This window comes from Rissa tridactyla, chromosome 1, assembly GCF_028500815.1.
Source record: "Rissa tridactyla isolate bRisTri1 chromosome 1, bRisTri1.patW.cur.20221130, whole genome shotgun sequence".
Taxonomy (NCBI): Eukaryota; Metazoa; Chordata; class Aves; order Charadriiformes; family Laridae; genus Rissa; species Rissa tridactyla.
Window position 1 is genome coordinate 202,490,609 of NC_071466.1, and position 22,656 is coordinate 202,513,264.

Genomic DNA, 22,656 nt, shown 5'->3' on the forward strand with positions numbered 1-22,656 from the left:
ATTGAGATTAATGCAACTAGGTTTTAAGTGTTTACCGGTACATCGGACTCCCGTTGTTTATCATGGCATTCAAGAGGCTATGACATGTTCTTTTCTGCTAGGGCAAGCGACAAGCTTTAAGTATACTCTAAAAGTTCATACAACCATGAATACATATCTTACCTCTCTCCATTCTTTGTTTCCAATAGCTTGTGTGTACAAAACGCAGACTGTGAAAAGAAAAAAAAACGTCTGGTGATCTTCAGAATTTAACATATTCTTAAATTTAAGTGAACCAATTTTGTAGTCTGTTGTGCTGTTGAAAGTAGTAATTAGGACAATCAAACAGTAATATGTTTTCCATCAGTTTTCAGTATGCCTAACCAGATCAGCAACAATATGGGATAGTAAATAGGGTGGTTCTAAAATGGGAGGCAACACTTAATGCTTGACCTCCAGCAAATCACTTGATAACCCTTAGCAGTAAAATTGGATAAAAGCAGGTCTTCATTAAATGTGGCTGGTCTGTCTATCCTAGAAAATCTAATGCATAATTACCCTAAATTACGCTTCCTTCAAGAGATGAGAGAATTAAAAACAAATGAGGATCCAACTGGATAAAGAGACAGGGGAAATAAAAGTGGAAAAAGGAAAAAAAAAATAATTTCTCAGATTTTCTTCCTTAAATTCTGCTTCAAATTATTTACATATGTTTAAGTATCTCACATATGCATCCTTCTTTTTAAAACAAATTAAAACCTAATACAAAATGGAATCAATTAAGTTTGTTGACCTAAGCTGTTTTTGAAAGACCAAGCAGCATAATCCCACAGGCATCACTCTCTTTACAGATCTGGTTTTCTAGTACAGAACCCACTACACGTTCATCTGCAGCTTCCATCACAGGGACTGGTGACAGGGCGATTATAATCGGGTCTTTCCAACACTATTATAAGCACAAATCATCTGCACTGAAGGAGTACTACGAACTTTATTTTCTACAGTCTTGAACTAGATGCCGCTAGCACCGTTAAAGCAATTCTTACCTGAAACTCCACTACAACCCTTTTCTAAACAATGGAAATAGAGATATTTGAACACTTTTTCCCGACAAATTCTCCTGTGCTGATCGTTATTTTCAGCAGAAGGTTAAAAACACTACTGTTTGGGGTTGAACAATAAAGGTAGAAGCCTGGTCTTGTTCTCAATGAAGTCAGAATCATCAACAGAGCAAAGCAGAAATGAAGTCAAGCTTCAAACTACATTTTCTTCTTACTTGAAATGTATTTGCTCCACACCAAAAAAAAAAAAAAAAATCCCATTAGGCAGTAGCAAATAAGAGGAAGAACAGAAAAAAGCAAGTTCAATATTTTAGCTCACATAGAAGTCAAAAGTTAACACAATCTAACTTCCTTTTTTTTTTTTTTTCCAAATAAGATGTCTTGTAGAAAAAAAAAAGAAAAAAAAAAAAAGAGTTTTACAAAAAAATTTCAAAGTCATTCTCCGGAGATGTCTGTCTTTCTCCATTTACTCTAAATGAAACCTTGGGCAGTCATGCTCCTAGCTTTGGTTCCTGCTTATAGTAGTGTGAATCCAAACCAACAAGGCTATTTTTACAGCACGCTCTGGAGCAGACTGCTGAACTATATTGCATGAAGAATGAAGTTAAATGGGAAAATGTGAGAAAAATGAGTGAAATGGAAGCTACGAAATCTGCTACAGAAGTGTCTGAAGGTTACTGAACTTCTGACAAACCTGTGCATCTAGTAAGATCTGTGCCAAGGTAACACTAGGAGAAGAAGGAAGTGTTGCCAAAGAACTTGCCATAAATAAAAACAAGAAAAAAACATATTCTCTGGAAGTACCACTACTGCTAACATAGAACCAGACACGCTCGCACAAACATTCCTTTCACTTTCCCCATTGGAAACTCTTTTTTTAAACTGATGTTACCAGTTCTTCAATAATGAAAATTTTCCAGTTTTCAATAGTGGTTTCCAAGAATGCAAACATCTTACTAATTTCAAAAGCAGACGTAGTTGTGGATTTTGTCCATTTTGCCAAGAGCTTATATATAAGTTTTCAATTAGAAATTTCTCATACCTATAACCCCAGTTGAGAATAGAACTGAAATTCATTTAGAGAAAAAAAACCCACAAACCTCTATAAAGATAACATGGACTTTTGCTATTCAGATATCTGTATTGTCCAGATTTTTCTTAAACATGATCATTTTCCACTATTGATTTGCTGCTTTATTTTTTGTACTACATCCTGCCTTGTGTATTACTGTCAATACAGTAAATCAAGTAACAATTGCGCATTGCAGCTGTGGAACAAAAAGAATATTAAAAAATGTGCGATTTAATATTGAGGAGAAGAAAGCAACGATACAACTATAAAATATCCGCTACCATCAAATTTTCAGAAAAGAAGCATTCTCGCATTACCTTATCTCCCTAGTTTATGAAGCCAAATAAAAGAGCAGCTATGAACAAAAAGACCAAAAAAAGATTACCAGAGGATAATTTTAGTCTCCCACCATGGTTGATGAGATGCGAGTCACACAACATAAAAGGGTTAAACAACAGGTGTAAAGCTCCACCTTAAAACTCTCTTATTCTGTTCCTGCTTTCTGGAAAGCTGCTCACTCCTGTCTGTCTGTTAGAATCCTAGTTTCCAAATTCAGTTTCTTCGTAGTCAGTTTACTCTCATTTGGATTTTTTTATCTTTGGAGGACGTATCGCAAGCAATGCTATCCTTCTCCCCTTTCCATTGCTGAGGCAATAGCAGATTTCTATTCCCCTCCACTACCAGTGGCTCTCCAGTGCTTCTAGAGGTATATCCCAGGAGTGGGACCACCTCCCGAGTTTGAGAGTCATTTATATAAAACCTTAAATGAGGAGAAAAGAGCTAAAATTTGTAGTATGACTAGCAATTTTCCGGTATTTATCTAGGCTGCAGACGTGGCAGGTACTTTAAATATAATGAAGATACAGACTAATAATCATCTCATGTGATATTTATTTTATTGTAAGTACAAGGTGCAACTTTGACAGTGATACATACATGTGCATCTCAAACTGACATTTCAAAAAAAAGTCAGTCCTAATGAAACCTATAGAAAAGACATACATTCCAGTTCCAGACTTTCTGATAAATACTTTGCAAATTTAGAATAATTTAAAAACTTCTATCTTTCCTCTAAAACTGACCGCAGAAATTTTCAGGAATGATAATGGTCTCCTTCAATGGTATGATTCACTATCCTTTAAGGCTGCTGGAAAGACAGTTTTATAAAGACCCTGATATCATGATAATTACAATAATCCCTCAAAAACTTCTTCAAAGTCCTATCTGACTGGGGAAATCAGACAAATATGCTGACGTTGACCTAAAGCACTTGAACTGCTCAAACCAGAGATCTAAGGCTTTACAAAGCAACCAATTTTTACTTTTTTTGAGCAGAAAATAGTTAATAGCATTGTCATGTGGGAGGGGAAGGAATAAATTGGGATAAACAGGAAATTCTTAAGTTTCAAAAGCCAACATATCACACAATCACGTCCTAAAACGGAGCTGAACAACCAGTTCTTCTCTTGTAAACTGCAAAACCGAGGGAGCAATGAGGAAGGTCACAGCAGCACACTGATGAAGAGTAACATACCCTCACCATGGAAGCTGGCTAAGAAACCCTTTTGGAAAGCTTTCCCATATGAGCTCTTCCAAGGGATGATACATCCATGCCTATAGTCAGAAATACTAACATTTAATAATTTTTAACTCTAGAAACTGAGAAACATCAGGGAAGCACTGCTTGAGCTCATTCTCTCCAAGAAAATAATAATAAAAAAAGGCTTTTCTCAAAAATATTCCTAGAAAAAATGGTCTCCAAACTGGAAGAACAGAACAGTCCAAATGCTACAGTAAATCAATATATACGGCTTGCTTTGACTCCACTGAGGAGAAAGCACTGTCAGTAAGAGTTGTTTAAAATACTTCATGAACAAGGGCTATCCAAGTCTGTCCCATCTATATCGAATATGTCTACATTATTTTTGTAACTTGCCTCTAGGGAGCTGGCAAAGTGCTAGCTTCCTCTTGGCATGAATATTCTACATTGCAGGGAAGTGGTCAGAATTCGAATAAATACCGAGTAGCAATTACAGTATCAGAAAAAGGCTAAGCAAACCTTCAAAGGGAACTGGAGAAATCACAACTTCCTTTTTAATTTCAGGAGAAGGCTGTTACATTGATATGGGAGTCAACTATATTCACGTGTGTCCCTTTCTGAGAAAAAGGCCAAGTGGATAAAATCAGATTCTCACCATCAGTATTATCCCTGGATAACTGCACTGGAGTTTGAAAAGCATATTAGAATTGGCCTAGTCAAATCCAATGAGACCTCAACATGCGGAGTGACTCTACCTGGTTCTATCATGTATGAGATCTAGCGGTTGCCAATGCAGTGGGTCTAAAAGCGGATCTCGGGAAAGTGGTACAATGCTGGTTTTGACACCTTTTTTAGCTAACAGCATAAAGTTACTGTATACAGACTGGGCTAAGAATGGCCTTTGTCCAAGCAAACAGACACTGAGTATCCTGCCGTAATTCCAGCCACCGAAAAAATTAGCACTTTTTATACTCCACCTGCAACCCCTTTCACTTTTACAGTAGGGCCATACCTCTGTGCTCAACTAAAGGACACTAGGAGCTAACAAACTAAATTGGCTAATAAAAAAACCCTGCAGAATACTAAAACTAAATGTACACTGCTTGGGGATTACCCACAATCAAAGTTACTTTGCAAAGTAATTTCTTGAGTGCAAATACAGTGTGAGCACTTCCAGAGCCAACAGTTTCCCCCTTCTCTCTTTACCAAGGACAGTATTGCTGTATTCCATGTTTTTGTGCGGCTAACCTGTGACAGACAGGCCTGATGGGCAGCGTCACTGGGTACTCACAACTTGAGACCAGATCTCCAGAGCACGCCATCAACTTAAGTGCTTTAAATAAGCTATTTTCCAGAAACAAGAAAGCAGTATGTTTTGAGTTGATAGGCAAGGTTATGACACTTCAAAAAAAAAAAAATTTCCATATACTTTGAATGCATAAAAACCAGTTTACTTCTCAGAAATATTTTAAAGATAAATTTAGGTTTTCCTGCCACTCTGTTTCCTTGTGTCCTTCACACAGCATGGGTCACCCACCAGCCACGATCACTTGGGTTTGCCCACAGGACACAGTCCCTTCAGAGCTGTACCGCCTTCTGCATGGAGTGTCTCCTTCCAAGGATGCATCTCCAGCAGCGTATCTTCAGAAGTGTGGCTCTGGCAGTATGGTTGGCAGCTGTGTCTCTAGCTCCTACCTGCTGCTGCTTTTTTTATCTAAAATACGCTTGGGCAGGGGCACTGTGTGCTCCCCTAGCTGGCAGATCCGGTGGGCAATGGTTAGCCACGTGGCTTTCAGAGCTGACTGACACCACAGCTGAGTGCCCACACAGGTCACATTGCAGTCCCCTACTACTCAAACCCTGCAATTTATGCCTAAATACAGTTCCCTATCTGATAAAAATTTGAAGCACTAGTCCCTAATAATATTTGAGCTTAAAAAGTAGACACCTCATCACTTTTGTTGAAAGGTGCCTTGATTCAACAGAGAGATCTCTGAATTCAATCTATAAGGGGCAATAGGTCACTGACCACTCTAGCAATTTTGAGGTTTTATTTTATTTTTTTGAGTATTTATTTTATTTAAACTCAGTTTTTATTAGCCAACTAAAAAACAGTAGCATGCAAGACACTCAATTCTACTTCTGCATGATCTCCCTACACCAGAGGCGTGGTATTGCCTATGTCTCCTTTTTTAAAAAAAAAAAAAAAGTTTTATAGGTTAGGAATGTCAAAGGTACTCCTAACTTCATGCAGCCTCTACCTGGAGGTAGGAGCTTTTCCAATCAAAAGTTTATTGTGGAAGCTCTCTCAAGAAACTTTTGGTTAAGAACAGACAACCATACAAAAGTACCCAAATGTTTCATGCTCTCACAGGACTCAGTATTCAGGACATGGTAACATGTCCAGACACTTGATAGAAGTTCATGTGTCTTGTGTTATTTCCAATGTCAGTGAGCACAATACATGGTATTCTAAGGAAGAAAAGCATTTTAAAAAAAAAAAGAAAATTAACTTACAGATAAAAAGATATAGAGAGTTGTAGGGGTGACAACATGGCCCAAGACACCATAATCTAAGGACTAGTCAATTAACACTACAGAGTACTTTGATTAAACACTATCAGAAAAAAAGGAAATCTTTTGTGGTCTCAGTTCCTCAATAAAAGTTTTATAAAGTGTCTGATACAGGAAGATAGTCATGGATTTTAAATCAGAAGTTCCAAGCACAAATACAGGCTGGACAGAGAATGGACTGAGAGCAGCTCTGAGGAGAAGGACTTGGGGGTGTTGGTGGATGACAAGCTCAACATGAGCCAGCAACACGTGCTTGCAGCCCAGAAAGCAGACTGCATCCTGGGCTGCATCAAAAGAAGGGTGGCCAGCAGGTCGAGGGAGGTGGTTCTGCCCCTCTACTCTGCTCTGGTGAGACCCCACCTGGAGTCCTGCATCCAGTTCTGGAGTTCTCAGCACAAAAAGGACATGGACCTGTTGGAACGGTCCAGCAGAGGGCCGTGAAGATGATCAGAGGGCTGGAGAACCTCTCCTATGAAGACAGGCTGAGAGAGTTGGGGTTGTTCAGCCTGGAGAAAAGACGACTCCGGGGAGACTTTATAGCAGCCTTCCAGTACTGAAATGGGGCCTACAGGAAAATGGGGAGGGACTCTTTATCAGGGAGTGTAGTGATAGGATGAGGAGTAACGGTTTTAAACTGAAGGAGGGAAGATTTAGGTTAGATATTAGGAAGAAATTTTTCACTATGAGGGTGGTGAGGCACTGGAACAGGTTGCCCAGAGAAGTTGTGGATGCCCCATCCCTGGAAGTGTTCAAGGCCAGGCTGGATGGGGCTCTGAGCAACCTGGTCCAGTGGTCCCAGTCCCTGCCCATGGCAGGGAGGGTTGGAACTAAATGGTCTTTAAGGTCCCTTCCAACCCAAATCATTCTGTGATATATAAATTCATAGGCACAAGAATTTTTTGAGATCCAGTCATACACTCATAAAACTTATCTTACATAACTGAAAACATTAATTCAAAAACCATCATACTATTTTAGATCAGGAAAGGTCATGTTTCCCAGAGACAAATTAACTTAATTTTATTTTTCAGCGTTTGACTCTAAGATTAGTGGACACAATGTACTAGCAGCAATAAGTGCTTCTAGTTTATTTAAAAGTTTGCTTGCTAGCTTTTAAAGAGATGTAGAACAACAGATATCAAAAAAAAAACCCCACAACCCAAGCTTTTCTGCATTTATTAATTTTAGGAAAACATAGGTTGACTGCTAAATAAGGAACCACATAGCGCCAGAAAGCAAAGTTGAACAGTCTTTTAAATTCTGGTTCATATAACAGAAACTATAAGTGTAACTTAATTACTTTAAATAATTGTCACAAAGACAATGTAAACCAAACTGACACCGAAGAAAGTCAACCACCTCATTTTTAATCCAGCATTTACACATTTGGAATATACGATGAGAAAAAAAATAATAAAATGCTATATACTTACTCGGATCAGATTTAGAAAATGTATCTCTGTCCAAAAGATTTCTGTTAAAAAAAAAATAAAAATAATCTTAGTTACAAAAAAAAAAAATGGTGAAAGATACAAATCAAATACCAATGCATGTATTTTTTTAACAATTTTGATCAAGAGTCAGCTTAGTTTTCTGCCCTCCTAATATGTAAGATTTCCTCAAAGTCAGTCAGCGCTAACACTTGAGTCGTCTTACATTTCATTTTATTATACATTGTGGATTTGAGCAAACTGTGTCTCTCATACTCCAACACCATGCAGTGAAAAGCAACACATGACCAGCACATTAAATATATATAATGGACATCAGGAGCAGAAATACCTTTAAACCACAAACATCTACCTGAGATTAGCCCGCTAATTGAACCCCAAAACTTTAGACTTCACTTAAAACAACGGCTATCAGATCTCAGAGCCATCAGGAAATATCTCTAAGAACCTGTCACGGATGAGTAAGGTAAAGAGAACTAAAGCATACACAGGATACATACCAAAATTAGGAATTTCCTAAATATCTACAAAATCCCTAGCAAGAACTGATTTCTTTGTTAGTCATTGCAGTCTCAATATCATAGCCACACTTCAGACAACTGGGAATCACAGAGAGATGAGGAGCCTCAAATTAACAACAAGTCTCGAGAATCAGGACTAACCAGAAAACTATTCTCAGAATAGTTACCAACATTTCATCACTCAAAAATAAAAGTTGAAAATAATTTTTTTAAAAAAATTAAATTATCTTGAAAACAGGTCTGAAAACAGGATGCTATTGAACAGGGACAGGAAAGAGTTGTTAGACTTAGGTAGTTTAAGTTAGGTATTAAACTTAAGCAATGGCAAAAATGCAGCATAGCTGCATATACAGCAGTTATGTCAAAAATGGTTCTAGATGTCACAGTAGACCACAAATTGAATGCAAGTTGGGAATCTTGTGCCTTTGGGATAAAGGCATACTAGAATGCATAAAGAAAAATGCCACTTTAGAGTAATTGTCCGGTCTTCATAATATTGGTAAAGGCTCAATTCAATCAATATTATTTTGGGCACTCCAATTGCTTGCAATCTAAGCCAGACAGGGAGCCACCAGAGTCCAGCAGAAGCAGAAACAAGCAGAAGTCTATAGAATATATCTACAAGGAAAACACTGCTGCAAATTGAAGCTGATGTGCATGTGGACAAAGCAAGCAGGAACAGGTTTAACCCTAAATCGAATCTTCTGCACTGCAGGTGCAGAAGTTGAACTTTATTCCATTGTTCCACCATCTTTCCTTGTTAAAGGTGGCCAGACATGATGTGAAATCTCCACCACGGAAGGTCTTTAAGAACATGTTAGGTAGATACAAGTCCTAATTAAGTTCTTTGATCCTACCCTGGAGCAAGGGGAAGGATTAAATAACCAGTTTACATCCCTAACAGCTTATTATTTTTAATAATTAGTACAGCCTCTTCAAAGGTCACCATTTATTACTCTCATTCAGTTCTAAATTGCATTATTTTTGTGCTACTGAACAGTGCTGAAAAGCATATTAATATGTTGTTCGATACAGGTGTTCTAAGTGGTCCACTCTCCAGACTTCAACAAAGAAAAGATACCGTATTCCTAATTTAGGTTCTGCCAAGTCCACATTTCAGAACAAGCAATATGAACAAAAGATCGCTTTAAAAGAACACTGGATACATCCATGTTATTCACTTTAGCCAAAGTAGACATTAGGATTAAAATTAGTATTTGTGAACGAACCTGAAGTCTGTACATGCTACTTCTTCAGAACTTCCCTAATCCATTCAGAAGTTGGATTTTTATGTACACATTTAATTATACTCTGAAAAACTGTATTCCATCTTAACCAAAAATGTGCAAATATAAATTGAAATATTAACAAACCCGAGAAAATCAGCAATTCCAAGTCTGTATTTGACAATGACTGCTACAAATGGCTTTAAAAGACAGTACAGCAAGTTCTGCAATATCAGAATTGCCAAACCAAAATGAAGATTGCCTCCTATTCCTCTTTAATTATGCATACCTAGATATACTATTAATTCATGGTAACTAGAACTGGTTATATTATCCCAAAATGAATTGCTATAAAAACCTAGAATTAGGGTTATATGAAATAGTACGTTATAGTACATTAGGTTTTGGGACAGGCCTCCCATGCTCACCATTAGGATTCCAAGCAGTTTTAACTCCTCTGTATAAATACCATACAATGACCTTATAATTGGTATTTTACTGTTTGTGACTGCAGATTAAGATTAAACCATTTTAATGGCTCTTATACTGAGCTAAGGTGCTTTGAGGTTTTTGGGGGGTTTTTTTTGTTTTTTTTTTTGGTTTTTTTTTTTTTAAAAAGTCTCCTATACTCTTATTTTGTTCCTTTTTAAGTTTTCTTCCCCTGCTTTCCCATATACATAAAAACATAAGGACTGGCCATACCAGGTACTGTAAAGCTCGGTCTATCCTGATACTCTTATTCCAGCAGTTGGAAAAAGTAGCCACCATGGGAACAGCAGAAGAAAAAGGTAAGAATCTGTAATACTTCCCAAAAATGCTCAGGGACTTCTTGAATTAAGAACATTTCTACATAAACAGTATCCCTGAAAGGATTGTAAAGTTGAGATACCAAAGTTTGACATTGTAATTCAGGTCAGTAACTGTCATTAATTCACAGTTTTTAACTGATACAGCTTGTAATAGCCTCAATTCGACCCCTCACACATTTTACCATAAACAAACAATGTCTTCAGCAAAGCTTGCACACATGCCTGATCCTCCAAATCATTAATAACCAATGAAAATAGTAACGTAAGAACTCAACAAGCTGTTCAAGTAATGCAGCCGGTTTTGGAAAGAACTTAAAGACTAGTGCCAACAGAAAACCTACAAAAAAAAAAAAAAAAAAAGAAGTCGTCTGATTTGTCCACTAAATCACCCAACAGCTCAAGAGGCTGCTCAATTTCATTTGCGTATTTTCATTTGGGGGGAAAACAATCAAAGTGCTCCTTTAACTGTTTGAAAACCAGAGAAATGTATAAAAAAGGAGAAAGACGACTGGATGTATTTCTGGAACTTTATGTAGTCTTTATCCCATTAATAGTCAATGGTACTTTCTGCGCAGGCTGAATGATACAGGGTTTATTTATTTCCTTTTTTCCCCCTGACAAAAGCATTCTCTTTGGTAGTATACTATTTTGTTTCAGGACACAGCCCTGGGAAAGCTCACAAACTCAAAAACCAGAAGTATCTGAAACTTCTGCTTCTTCCTCCTAATCAAAGTATCAAGATAAACAGAATTCTGTTTTGACTGAACATGGTGAGTATGTTTTTCTATGCGCGTTAATCCTTTCAGATAAAGAATGCAAAAAGAAAAGGGCATGAATTGCTATCTATTACGAGGAAGAAAAAAAAAAAAAAGAGAAAACATATGCTTTTACCTGGAGAAACATGCACATCAAATGCTCACAGCAAAGAAGCCTAGGCACATCTGTGCAGAAAGCATTATTCTACCATCACAGATCCTCAAGGAATTCATTTGGCACCTGCCTATTCTGGAGTGGACCTTCCAAAATGGTTGCAATAGCACAGATGACTAAGGGAAAAAACCCAAATAGGAGCCATGGCAATAACGCCTACTTAGTGTAAACTGGAAAGTACAAGACAGGTTAGAAATGCTGGGATAAAGATTTATTTTTCTGTATAACGAGTGCAATTTCCCAAGGGGGGGGGGGAGGGGGGGGAGGTAGTAATCAGTAAATAAGTTAAAACACATTTAGCTACGCCTTGCAGAATCACTTTGTTCACACAGTTTCATAACTCCACTAACTCCATAAAGATTTGTCAAAATACCAGTTTCTGACCAGTGCTTTGCTTCGACAATTGGAATGGAATGATTTCAGTTGGAAGGGACCTACGATGATGATCTAGTCCAACTGGCTGACCAAAAGCTAAAGCATGTTATCAAGGGCATTGTCCAAATGCCTCTTCAACACCGAGAAGCTTTGGGCATCGACACCTTTCTAGGAAGCCTGTTCCAGTGTTTGACCGCCCTCTCGGTAAAGAAATGCTTCCTAACGTCCAGGCTTTTGTACTATGTTTAATACAAAAACATCTCATAGGTACAAATCAGATACTTCAGGATTCACTGCTGTAGTTCGCTGCGGTAGCTAAAGAGGTACCGTTTCAGTCTGTGTTGCTTTGTACGATCTCACATACTCCACACATTATACATATATTGACAAAGACTGACCTACATTAAAATGTAACATTTACTCACCTTGTTCACATATACTTTGCTTCAAATTTGACTTTATTTTAATGATCGGTATCTGAACTTCCTGCTCTGCAATTTTTTTTTTGTTTTAAATTTAACCCTTTGTTAAACCCAACTGCTAAATAGAAGTAAATCCAATTCCCCCTTCAGAAATGACAGAATGCTGGTGCTGAAGAACAGACCACAGCAAGTACAGAACTGAACAGTTTAAAATCTATTTCTCTAGTTTTACAAAAACAAACAAACAAAAAAACCAAACCCATGTTCATATGACTGGGGAAGTACTTATTTCTACATGGCTTTCAACAGCTCTGAAATCCTTCATGACAAAAATGCGGTTTACTTCAGGTGAATTTGTCAGCATCTCCCCGGGTGCTAAGGTTTTATGTTTCTCTTCAACTTTAGACTACATTTAAGTGCACGCAAAGATTCCTTGCTTGTGAAATAAAGCGCTCAGGAGTTCGCAAACACAAAAGTTAGCTACCCACGCAAAATTATTTTTAATTTTTAGAAAACAGACATTTTCAATAGATTGTATTCTCATACAAGCATACACTACTTTTCTCACAGTACACTTGTATCACTGCATGGGAAGAAGAATTGTCTCTAGTTCATTAAACTAGTTCGTTAAACTTCCCATCCCTGGAAGTGTTCAAGGCCAGGCTTGATGAGGCTTTGAGCAATCTGGTCTAGTGGGAGGTGTCCCTGCCCACAGCAGGGGGGTTGGAATGAGATGATCTTTAAGGTCCCTTCCAACCCGAACCATTCTATGATTCTATGAAACAGTTCATGAAAGAAATGCGTTTCTATTTCCCTCACTTAATGCTGGGCACCTGTGCCTTTTTCAAGGAAGATCCTGGGGGAAAAAAAGGAAAGAAAAAGAAGCGTCTCTTCACTTTTTACTGTGCAGAATAGCATCCACTCTACTACTCATTGTAACATAACTGTATTACATCCTTGTAGTCACTGTCCCTCAGCCTTAACTGGTATTACCGGACTTGCAATGGTCAGTCCCATGTAAGATGATGTATGATCCAAAGAGCCCACTTGAGTGAAGAGCCCACTTGACTCCTTGCAGAGTAATTTCACAAAAAACATTTCAGTTGTAGCGCTAGCTTAAGTAGCCACCCTTCCCCAGCTATTTACTCTCTCCTTCTGTACTCTGTCAGAACACAATAAAAAGCAAGCTATTGGCCTCACAGATCTCCACATTCAAAATGCCCTAGACCTAAAAGCAGATTAGACAGTTTCTCAGAATTCTATCTTCTTGTCAAAATAACCGGTTCTCTTAGGAAAGGCTCACAGGTGAGAAAATGGTGACTCTCCTATGAGGCAATTAGGATGACCTCTTCCTCTCTTGTCCAGATTGTCTCCACTCTTTGGGGCACCAGAAGGACTGGGAAGAAAGCAAACATATGTCTAATAAGGAAGCTTAAGAAATCAGCCACAATACCTCTTCCTAACCTTTAGAGGCGTAATTGTCTCTTCCTATTCACAAGAAGGCAAAGAAATAATTTTCAGCCTCACAGTAACTTTCATTGTCAACTTAAACATATATTGGTTCAGAAGCCACTCTCTTAAAGGAACAAGAAAGGGAGAAGCAAAGAGAAGGGTCAGACCAGCAGTGCTTCCACGAGTTTTATGACAACCCACAGGGAAGTCTTCTCTGGCTAAATGTACACTAACAGTTTTAGGATGAAAACCTCTATTAAAATTGCTGACTGCTCCTGGGGATTAAAGAAAAACCCACAGAAATTACCAAGTTTATTTACTTAAAACACGGCCATAGTTTTGCAGGAATTCTGTGGAAGCAGACAGGAAGAACTGACACTCTCGCAGATGAAGCAGACCTGAACACAGTCTTGGGCTGTTCCAGTTTAAATAAAAAAAGTCCACCTAGGAATATCAGGAACTGGTTGAACTCTGTTTCAATACCAACCCAATTATTACTTGAAACCAGCAGAATGAACCACCTACATTTATGTTCCTAAGGCTGAGCAGGCAAACAGCCTCTGGCTCTGAGTTACTAGTGATGTGTCCTGGGGGATGGCAGTAAGGATTGCTGGTGGTGTAAAGACCTATTCAACCTCGTATCAACTCGCCCGTCCTCTCCAGCTGCTTTCACCCAGCCCATCCAAATCCATGGATATGCTGTCCTATTTACATCTGATTTCTTTTGGAATGTGTAGTTAATACAGTGTTTCATTAATGTATAACAATATATAAAACACAGATTGGTTTTGCACAGTTGTTCTGAAACAACTCTTTAAAAGGTATATATCAAAGAAGTCATTTAGAAAGCAGACGTGTACCATCAATGTGATACTCATCCATTCTCAGCCCCTGCAGTGGTGTTGGTGGGTGAGGGACTGCTTAGATGGGCAGAGAAAGACGGAAAATGAGGAAAATAATACTACTACAGAAAGTCTTCATCATACATTTAAAGTTGTTATACACTTGCTAGTACCTAGCCCCTTTCCTGCGGTCAGGCGTTCCTTTATACCACCCTTTTGAGGTCTAAGGTTGTTGGCGTTAGCTGTGGGAGGGTGTTACGGTGAGCCAGCCGTCAGCATCCCACGCCCTGCCTGGGGAGAAGCATGAAGCTTACCGTGGTGGCAGGGTGGAGCAGGTGGTCTCAGGAGAAGCGTGATGTTGATGGCTTCTTCCTCCCTACTCTGAGGAACCCCATCTGCGGCTATTTTTCCAACACAATCTTACATCTTGCTCATGCTTCACTGGTCTCCAACTCCATTTTACATCTACATTTACTGTATACGCTGTGTTTTAAATCTGCTTGAGACATGCTCTTTCAGCTCTTCGATGTTCCAAAAAACCCAGTTTTGCCCAGCTCCCAGCCCGTAGCTCTTTACCAACCACTGGTGACCTCTTCACAGCGCTGGGGTCCCCAGTGGCATCTCCAGCCCCCTCTCTTCAGCCTCTGCTCCTCCACCCTCCATCCTGTGTCCCCACTTGCAAGACCTCTGCTGTCACATCACGCCAATGCTCCTCTGCACTACACCCTTCTGTGAGGGTCACAAATATTCCACACAGAACAACTACTTGCTGCTACTGTCTGTAGAAAGAAATATGGTTATACCACAAAATTACACAAAGACAAGCCAAAGTGAAACTATCTAAGCAGCAGGCACCTGGTCATTAGAAAAAACGCTAAGCAAACCCAAATAAAGCTCCATTTGCAGCTAAGCAAACCCAAATAAAGCTCCATGGAGGCAAAGACAAGCTTAGACAAAACCTGTGAAGTCCTGAGACTTGCACAGTTAGCGTGAAACCTGGGGCCTGTTCCTGGCGATCACAAGACTGAATTTACAGGGCAACAGATCTGCCTTAAATTCTAGAATTCGCATGGCTGCTTGCTTAAAGTTCAACCAATATAGGTGAAAAACAAACCGTGTAGGCTCTCAGGAACGCATCTCCATGACTATTTTCATGGACACTGTCACCCATTTGCATTTTTTCTACCAATACACACATTTTTCTCAGCTGAAGCCAGCTGGTTGTCTAGGCAGTTTCATTTCAAAGAAAAAAATGTAAGATCAACTTTCTGTTGTCGGTCACACATAACCACTCCGCAGACTTTTAATCCAACCTGGACACACATATACAAAGAAAGCAGGAAAATGAAAACCAGACTTACGATCAGGATGAATTTTACATTCTGTATTTTGTACTATAGAGAGTTACAAGCTTAAGTAATTTGTTATGGATATCTCTTTTATCATTGCATCTTTCTGCAACCAGAATTTCTAACAAATGATTACTATTAAAAAAAAAACAAACAAAACAAAAAACAGGAGGTAAGTACACTGGCTGAAGAGAAGCAATCTTGCCAGAAATCAATGCCTAGGACAATCAAAGATATAATTAAACATACTTTGGGTTCTGCAACCATTAGAAAGTGGCTGGTTAAGACTTTCAGACTGCCAAACAAAAGGCAAGGCAAAAATTCTGAAGTAGTACCTTTTGTTCCTCTGTGCAAGAAACTTGAAATTAAATCATCTTCATTAGTGAAACTACGATTTCCTTAATTCCATTCAGCCCATTCATTAATATTAGATTTCTGTATAAATTGTGAAGCAGCATAGAACTGATCCAAACCAGGCAGGGGCAGCCAATTGTATTTCTGTTGAATTAACCATGATAAGGAGTTTATGTTGCCTTTATGCACATTATGCCTGGTGTGGGAACACAGCCAGCATAGAGTCTACCCAGCGTAAACCCAGAACGATGAGGACAGACCACCTGATCCAGCATAAAGCCTAGCAGAGCAATACTATCATAATAAACTTTCTGAATTAGCAAAGTGACCCCGTACTGTGTCAATATTTTACAACACTTTTACCATCTTTCAGACAACCATGTCATCTTTGATACGCTACTAGAAGTCATAAAGTGATCAAATTTCACTTTGCTACAGATATTTAAAAAATTACTCTCAAGAAGATCGTTCTGATTGATAATCCCTCGTTTAGTAAGTAAATAAAGATTAACGTGAGGCATAATGAAACTCTTGGCCTTTCTTGTAAGATAAGGTTTCATAAAGGCTGTGGCTTGATCAGGAGACTACAGGAAAAAAATAGGGCAGGTTCACACAGTAAACATGAAGAGCAGAAATCACCATAGTACAGATCACAACAAAAAGTGGAAAAACTTGAGAGCTCATTAAACTATGTCCACCTCACACGCAGCACAAGCTTCAAGATATGGGACAACCAGCATCTACTTGTTTTCTCATCATTAAATATGCTAGTTCAGACAACAACATGGTAACTGCACTGATAGTAGGGAAGATGGGAACAGAATATCAAGTTTTTCCAAGATTTAACTAGATTGGAATCAGCGAAGAACATCACCAGGGAGGGAGATCCAGGATGACAGACGCATGGCCTGAAGCTCACCTCAAGCTCACGTGGGACCACAAGTTTACACACGCAGCTGGTAAGTGAAGATTCGAGTCTAGGCACAGGCTTATAATCAGTATGCAAACACCCCTTTAGAGAAAGAGGAACTTTTGGGCTGGAAAACAGTAGAGGACTAAAAGAAAAAGAGCAGCCTATATTCTCTTTTCCACACTGATTGGAGGGACAAGGTCCTAATGCTTCACTACATGACAATCTTGCAAAATTATGCCAGGCTGCAACAAATAAAGATCACATAGCAGGTGACAGTGACATTTTCATCAGACCATGGAAGCCCTCCTGGGCATATCATGAAGAGCTACAGGGCGCAGAGGGAGATGGCTACTAGAACAATTGATCCAGACAATAGCAGACTATTACCAACACCAGAGGATCCTCTGGGATGACACAGTTAAGTTGTTCTGCCACATTAGATTTGGCACTTGAGCCAAAGAATACAGATTCCTGATTAAAAAAAAAAAAAACACACCCAAAAAACCAGAGGTTTGGAAATCTACATCTTATAAGAGTCAGAAAAGAATCGTGAACTTTTTGTTTGATGGGCACTGGGTAGTAATAATGAGGAAGAATTAAATTCATCTCTTGCTTTTGTAGCATTTGTAAGCCTACAGCCAATGCTGGCATTCAGTAAGGCATGGGAATCATCTGAAAAGTTTTCAGTCATAAAGAAATCCCAGAAAGAGCATCACCTGACATCCAAAATATTGGTGCGTTTTGTCATTTTCACAGACAATTTCTCATCCTATGAGATGCACTTCTCCTAAGGCTACCTGACATGCCCCTGAAGCTAAAACAGGCTGGCTGGCAAAATAAGAAGTAGTGCAATGCCAGCTGCGTAGTCCTGGAACCTGGCTAATTTGATAACATTGACAGTATGGGTATGCAGGGCAAATTAACTTGGGAAATGCTGACAGGCAAACCATACAGAATTAAAAGCTAAGTGAATAGAAGCTGTATCCTTACTAAATAAGAAGAAAGAAAGAAGAAAGAAGGGGGGGGGGGGGGGAAGAGATCACAAATCTATTTTGTGGCACAAGCAGCTTGCACTGCTTCACTGACCACCAAGTTACACCACCTGTACAAATAGAAGTTCCCATATTTCCTATAATGAAAACAAGCAAAAAAAAAAAAAAAGAAAAGAAAAATCTATTAAGAAAGAATAGTTATCAGCTGATAATTGTTGATGTAAACTAGTGACCAAATTGGTGCTACGACTTCAGGTATCAAGGGAAAACTAACCTCATACCCAAACAATTTTTAAAAGCATTTATCTCCAGGTGTTAAGGGATACACAACTGCTAATTATTAAGGAATTTTCAGAATTCTCTGAACTTTGCAGTTTACTCTTGCTGTATTTCACAATTTTGTTTAACACTACTTTACCAGAGCTGGAGCCAACGAATGTACTTACAGATGAATCACAAATGTGTGTTAATCATTAATCTCTGACCCAATATTGTTCATTTTACACTCAATTTTGAAGCATGACTTTGTAATCAAAAGCTGTCACTACAGCACATGAAGAAGAAAGGAATCACCATAGAAATTCCCATCCTTCAGCACCTGATGTCAAGACATATCAGAATGAGAGACGATTTTTTAAACAAGAAAAAAAAAAAAAGCAGTTTTAACAAAACAGCCATGGCTTTTGAAGATACCTACAGGGAAATTAACATTGTAAACTACATACTGAAATTAGTTACAAGTAACATAACTAAGGTCAGAATTGATTGATTATGTCATATACCTACATTCCTTTGTAGTTATCTGATGGATTCTTAAATCGTTGTAAAACTAAGGTTTGAAGAAAATATTGCGGGTATATTCAAACAATACCTGGATTGAAAGAAGCTCCCATTACAAGTGAACTGGATCAAAGCCAGCATAAGTGTTCCGACATCTGTAATTGGGACAGGTTATTTGAAAAATCTAAAAGTAATACTAAAGGTCCTGGATTGCTTTACGCATAGCAGCACGCCCTTCATGGGACCAGGGTTTTCTGTGGCTGAACTTTGCAGAGACAGGCAGTAAGTGCGTTCATATGTCAGCCTTGTGACTGTTTCGGTATTCCAAATTCAATCTTACTATGCTTGTCATCATCCTAGCCTTCTTTTGAAACGCACCCTTGATAAAACATCAAATCACACTTTATTTACTAAGGGAAGAGAGGGAGCGGTCTGACAATTTAAGTTCAGGGCACTGATGTTCTGTCCTCGGAGAAGTAGTGTTAAAACAGCAGCAACTCCTGGGCAGCTACGTTAGAAAATGGAGCAACGGACTGTAGCACAAACTTTGTCTCATTTCCCACCAGGAAACAACACGAACAGTTCAAATCATCTGCTAGAAGCTGCCAACTCTGCTGGTGAAAGGAACTACTGCTCCGCAACTACTAGGGAATACTTAAGGAAGCTGCGAAACGTGAATGAACATGCGAATATAAAAATCCCGCAAATAAAATGGGAAATTCGAGGGAGAAAGCAGTATTTTTGAAACACCGATAAGCAAACCGTGGCCAAATAAATGTCGAGGAGCAAAACTGCGAACACTAGGTTTTGTTTCACGGGTTGGCGTTTTTGGGGGTTTTTTTGGGTTTTTTTTGTAATTTATCGGCAGCGGCGTTACGATAAAACGTGACGAGGTAACACGCCCGGTTTCGTAACAGTTTTGCAAGAGAGCCCCAAAGAACGCACGGAGGGATCGCTCCGGATGGGAGTTCCCCGGTCCGGGTCCCGGTTCCCATCCGGGACAGCCCCCGAACTTCCACCGCTGCCGGGGAAGGGCTCTGCGCGCACACGGCGGGGCCCCCGCTACCGCCGGCCGGCTCCCCCCGCGCCGGGGGAGGCTCGGGAAGGATTCGGGGCGGCGGCAGCAGTAAACGCCCGTTTCGGCACAGCCGACAGCGGTCCGCAGCCGCCGAGAGACTCCCCCCGCGGTGCCCGCCGGCAGCACCCCGCGCCGGCAGCCGACGCCGGGCTCTCCGCCCGAGGCTGGGGACGCGCAACTTGCCCGCCCTGGGGACGCTCTGCGGAGCCAGGCGGGACAGAGCCTCGCAGGGCGCCGGCCATGCAGGGGGCAACCCCGCGCCCGCCCGCCCGCTGCCCCCGCTGACAAGCCCGGGGAGAGCCCGGCACGGCGCGGGGAACAGCCCGCTCGCCCGTCCGGCCCCTCCGACGCCCCGCGCCGCCGGCGTACCTGCAGGACACGGAGAGCTCCACCTTGGTGGCCGGGATGCTGGAGCTGAGGACGTTAAAATCCCCCACGGACGCCATCTTCGGAAACCCACCGCTCCCTCCCGGCTCCCGCCGCCCCGCCGGCTTCTCCAGCCCGAACATGGGGCAGCGCAGGGAGGGACGGAAGGAGGGACGGAGGAGGCGGCGCCAGGCAGGTCCCTGCACCGCGCGTCGCCGCCGCCCGTGTGGCGGAGCCCCGGCCCGCGGGCGGCCACCGCCGGCAGCGGGGCCGTGACGTCACCGCCAGCGAGAGCCGCGCGTGACTGTGCCCCAGCCCGGGGTGCCCGGTGCGGGCGGGATCGTCGCCGCCCCGAAGGGACGCGGCCTCCTCGGCCTCCTCCCCCGCGCGGAAAGCCCCGTCCCGTCCCGTCCCGCGGGCTAGCCGGGGAATCCCTCTTCCTGCCCCGGGCGACCGAGCGACTCCCGGTCCTTCCCCCCCGCCCTAGCTGCGGAGAGCGCCCCGGCCGGTAACGTCCCAAACTTCAGCGCGAGGCCCGCGGTGAGGCGGAATTATTCTCCCGGGAAGCGCAGCCCCTCGGGGTGTCCCGGAGCGGGCGGGGCGGGGACGGGGCGCGGCGGCGGCGCTGCCGGGAGGGAGGGCGGGCGCGGGTCCGCCAGGGGGCGCTGCAGCGGGGCCGCCGGCGGCAGAGCGCGGGGCGGGATGCTGCCCAGGGTACCCGGGGAAGAGAAAAAGGGGAAAACAAACCCACAGAATGAGACGTGGACGTTAATTGTTAACGAGAACAACACTTGTTACTACAAGAGGCTTGAGGGAAAGACGTGGGTCTCTCTCGGTTATTATATGCATTAAGTAACATGTTGAAAAACGTGAATTTCACCCTCTCATGTGCTTGTGCAGGCCCTTACCTGTTTTTAAAGCCCACTACCGCAGCTGTCCTGGATCACAGAATCACAGAGCAGCTCGGGTTGGAAGGGACCCATAACGGTCATCGAGTCCAACTCCCTGCTCCTCAGAGGACTACCATAACACTAAACCACATGACAAAGAGCATCATCCAGAAGCTCCTTGAACTCTGACAGCCTTGGTGCCGTGACCACTTCCCTGGGGAGCCTGTTCCAGTGACCGACCACCCTCTTGGTGAAGAACCTTTTCCTAATGTCCAATCTGAACTTCCCCCGATGCAGCTGCATTCCATTTCCTCGTGCCCTGGCACTGGTCACCAGAGAGAGGAGATCAGCACCTCCCCCTCTGCTGCCCCCCCATGAGGAGGTTGTAGACTGGGATGAGGTCACCCCCCAGCCTTCTCTTCTCCAAGCTGAACAAACCAAGTGACCTCAGCTGCTCCTCATAAGTCCTGCCCTCAAGGCCTTTCACCACCTTGGTCACCCTCCTCTGGACACACTCCAATGTTTGATGTCCTTATACTGAGGTACCCGAAGCCACCCACAGTACTGGAGGTGAGACCGCACCAGTGCAGTGTCGAGTGGGACAGTCATCTCCCTCGACTGGCTAGCTATGCTGTGCTTGAAGCACCCCAGGACACGGCTGGCCCTTTTGGCTGCCAGGGCACAACGTTGCCTCATATTCAACTTACCATCAACCCAAACCCCCAGATCTCTTTCCCCTTTCCACAAGGCTCCTCCAGCCTCTCGTCCCCCAGTTTGTGCATATAACCAGGATTACCCTGTCCCAGGTGGAGAATCCAGCACTTGCTCTTGTTAAATTTCATATGGCTCTGTTCATAATAATTCACAATAATCGTAACAGTTCCATCATCTTTTTTCTCATGTATTTAATTTGTATCCATTATGGTGGCATCCAGGGAGCCCCTAGTCAAGCCCCCAATCTTCATTTCTCATCATAGCTGTTTGATCAGATATGGAAGTGCTACCATCCCCATGTCACAGATGGGAAGATAAGGCACAGGCAATTAAACGCCATGTCTATAGTCACATAACAAGTAGGGCAGGTCAAACATCATAGGCTATCACCCCAAACCCAATACAGAAATCCTCTACTACTCCGTCTATGGTTCTACACACACAAAAAAACAGAGTTTAATGTGTTTATAAAAGACAAATGTGACTCTAAAGCCACAATTTCATTTCTAAATCCTTGTTGGTGTAATTCAAGTTCAGTGCATGATCTTGGGTAGTACATCAAAATAATGATGGACAGAGAACTTGAATATGAACACCTAGTTAGCTCCTAACCAATGGATTAAGCAGTGGGAATACAGAAGAGAAGAGAGTAACATGGTCTTATTTACAGGACATATATTCCCTGTGGGCAGCACACATCTGAAACATAACTTCAGTAGCAGAAACTCAAGGAAGATATCACTGATATTTTTATTCATAACCTTCTAACGTCACACCCTACTTCTAATCTTCTGCCTCTCTTCAGGAAGGTATCACCCAAATTTTCTTTTCTTTCTTTTCCTTCTCTTGTCCGGTTGTCGAACACAAAGCAATTTCCCACCAGGTATCTCCAAAGTATTTCCTCTTAAACCAGCCGGTCTGAAGTTTTCGATACAGCAGAGAAACCACATACCTTCACAAGTATTC

At 41.5% G+C, this 22,656-nt stretch overlaps 1 protein-coding gene across 1 annotated transcript in view; it reads right to left on the reverse strand.

The window, feature by feature from the left end:
* CPNE8 (copine 8) overlaps positions 1-20,449 on the reverse strand; it is a 106,552-nt gene extending 86,103 nt beyond the window's left edge. The window contains exons 1-3 of the mRNA XM_054208209.1: positions 20,090-20,449; positions 7,660-7,700; positions 163-209 (exon numbers count right to left, since the gene is read on the reverse strand). Coding sequence (XP_054064184.1) covers positions 163-209; positions 7,660-7,700; positions 20,090-20,229 — 228 coding nt within the window. The 5' untranslated portion in view covers positions 20,230-20,449. The remainder of the gene's footprint in view (positions 1-162; positions 210-7,659; positions 7,701-20,089) is intronic.
* Between the last annotated feature and the right edge of the window lie 2,207 nt (positions 20,450-22,656).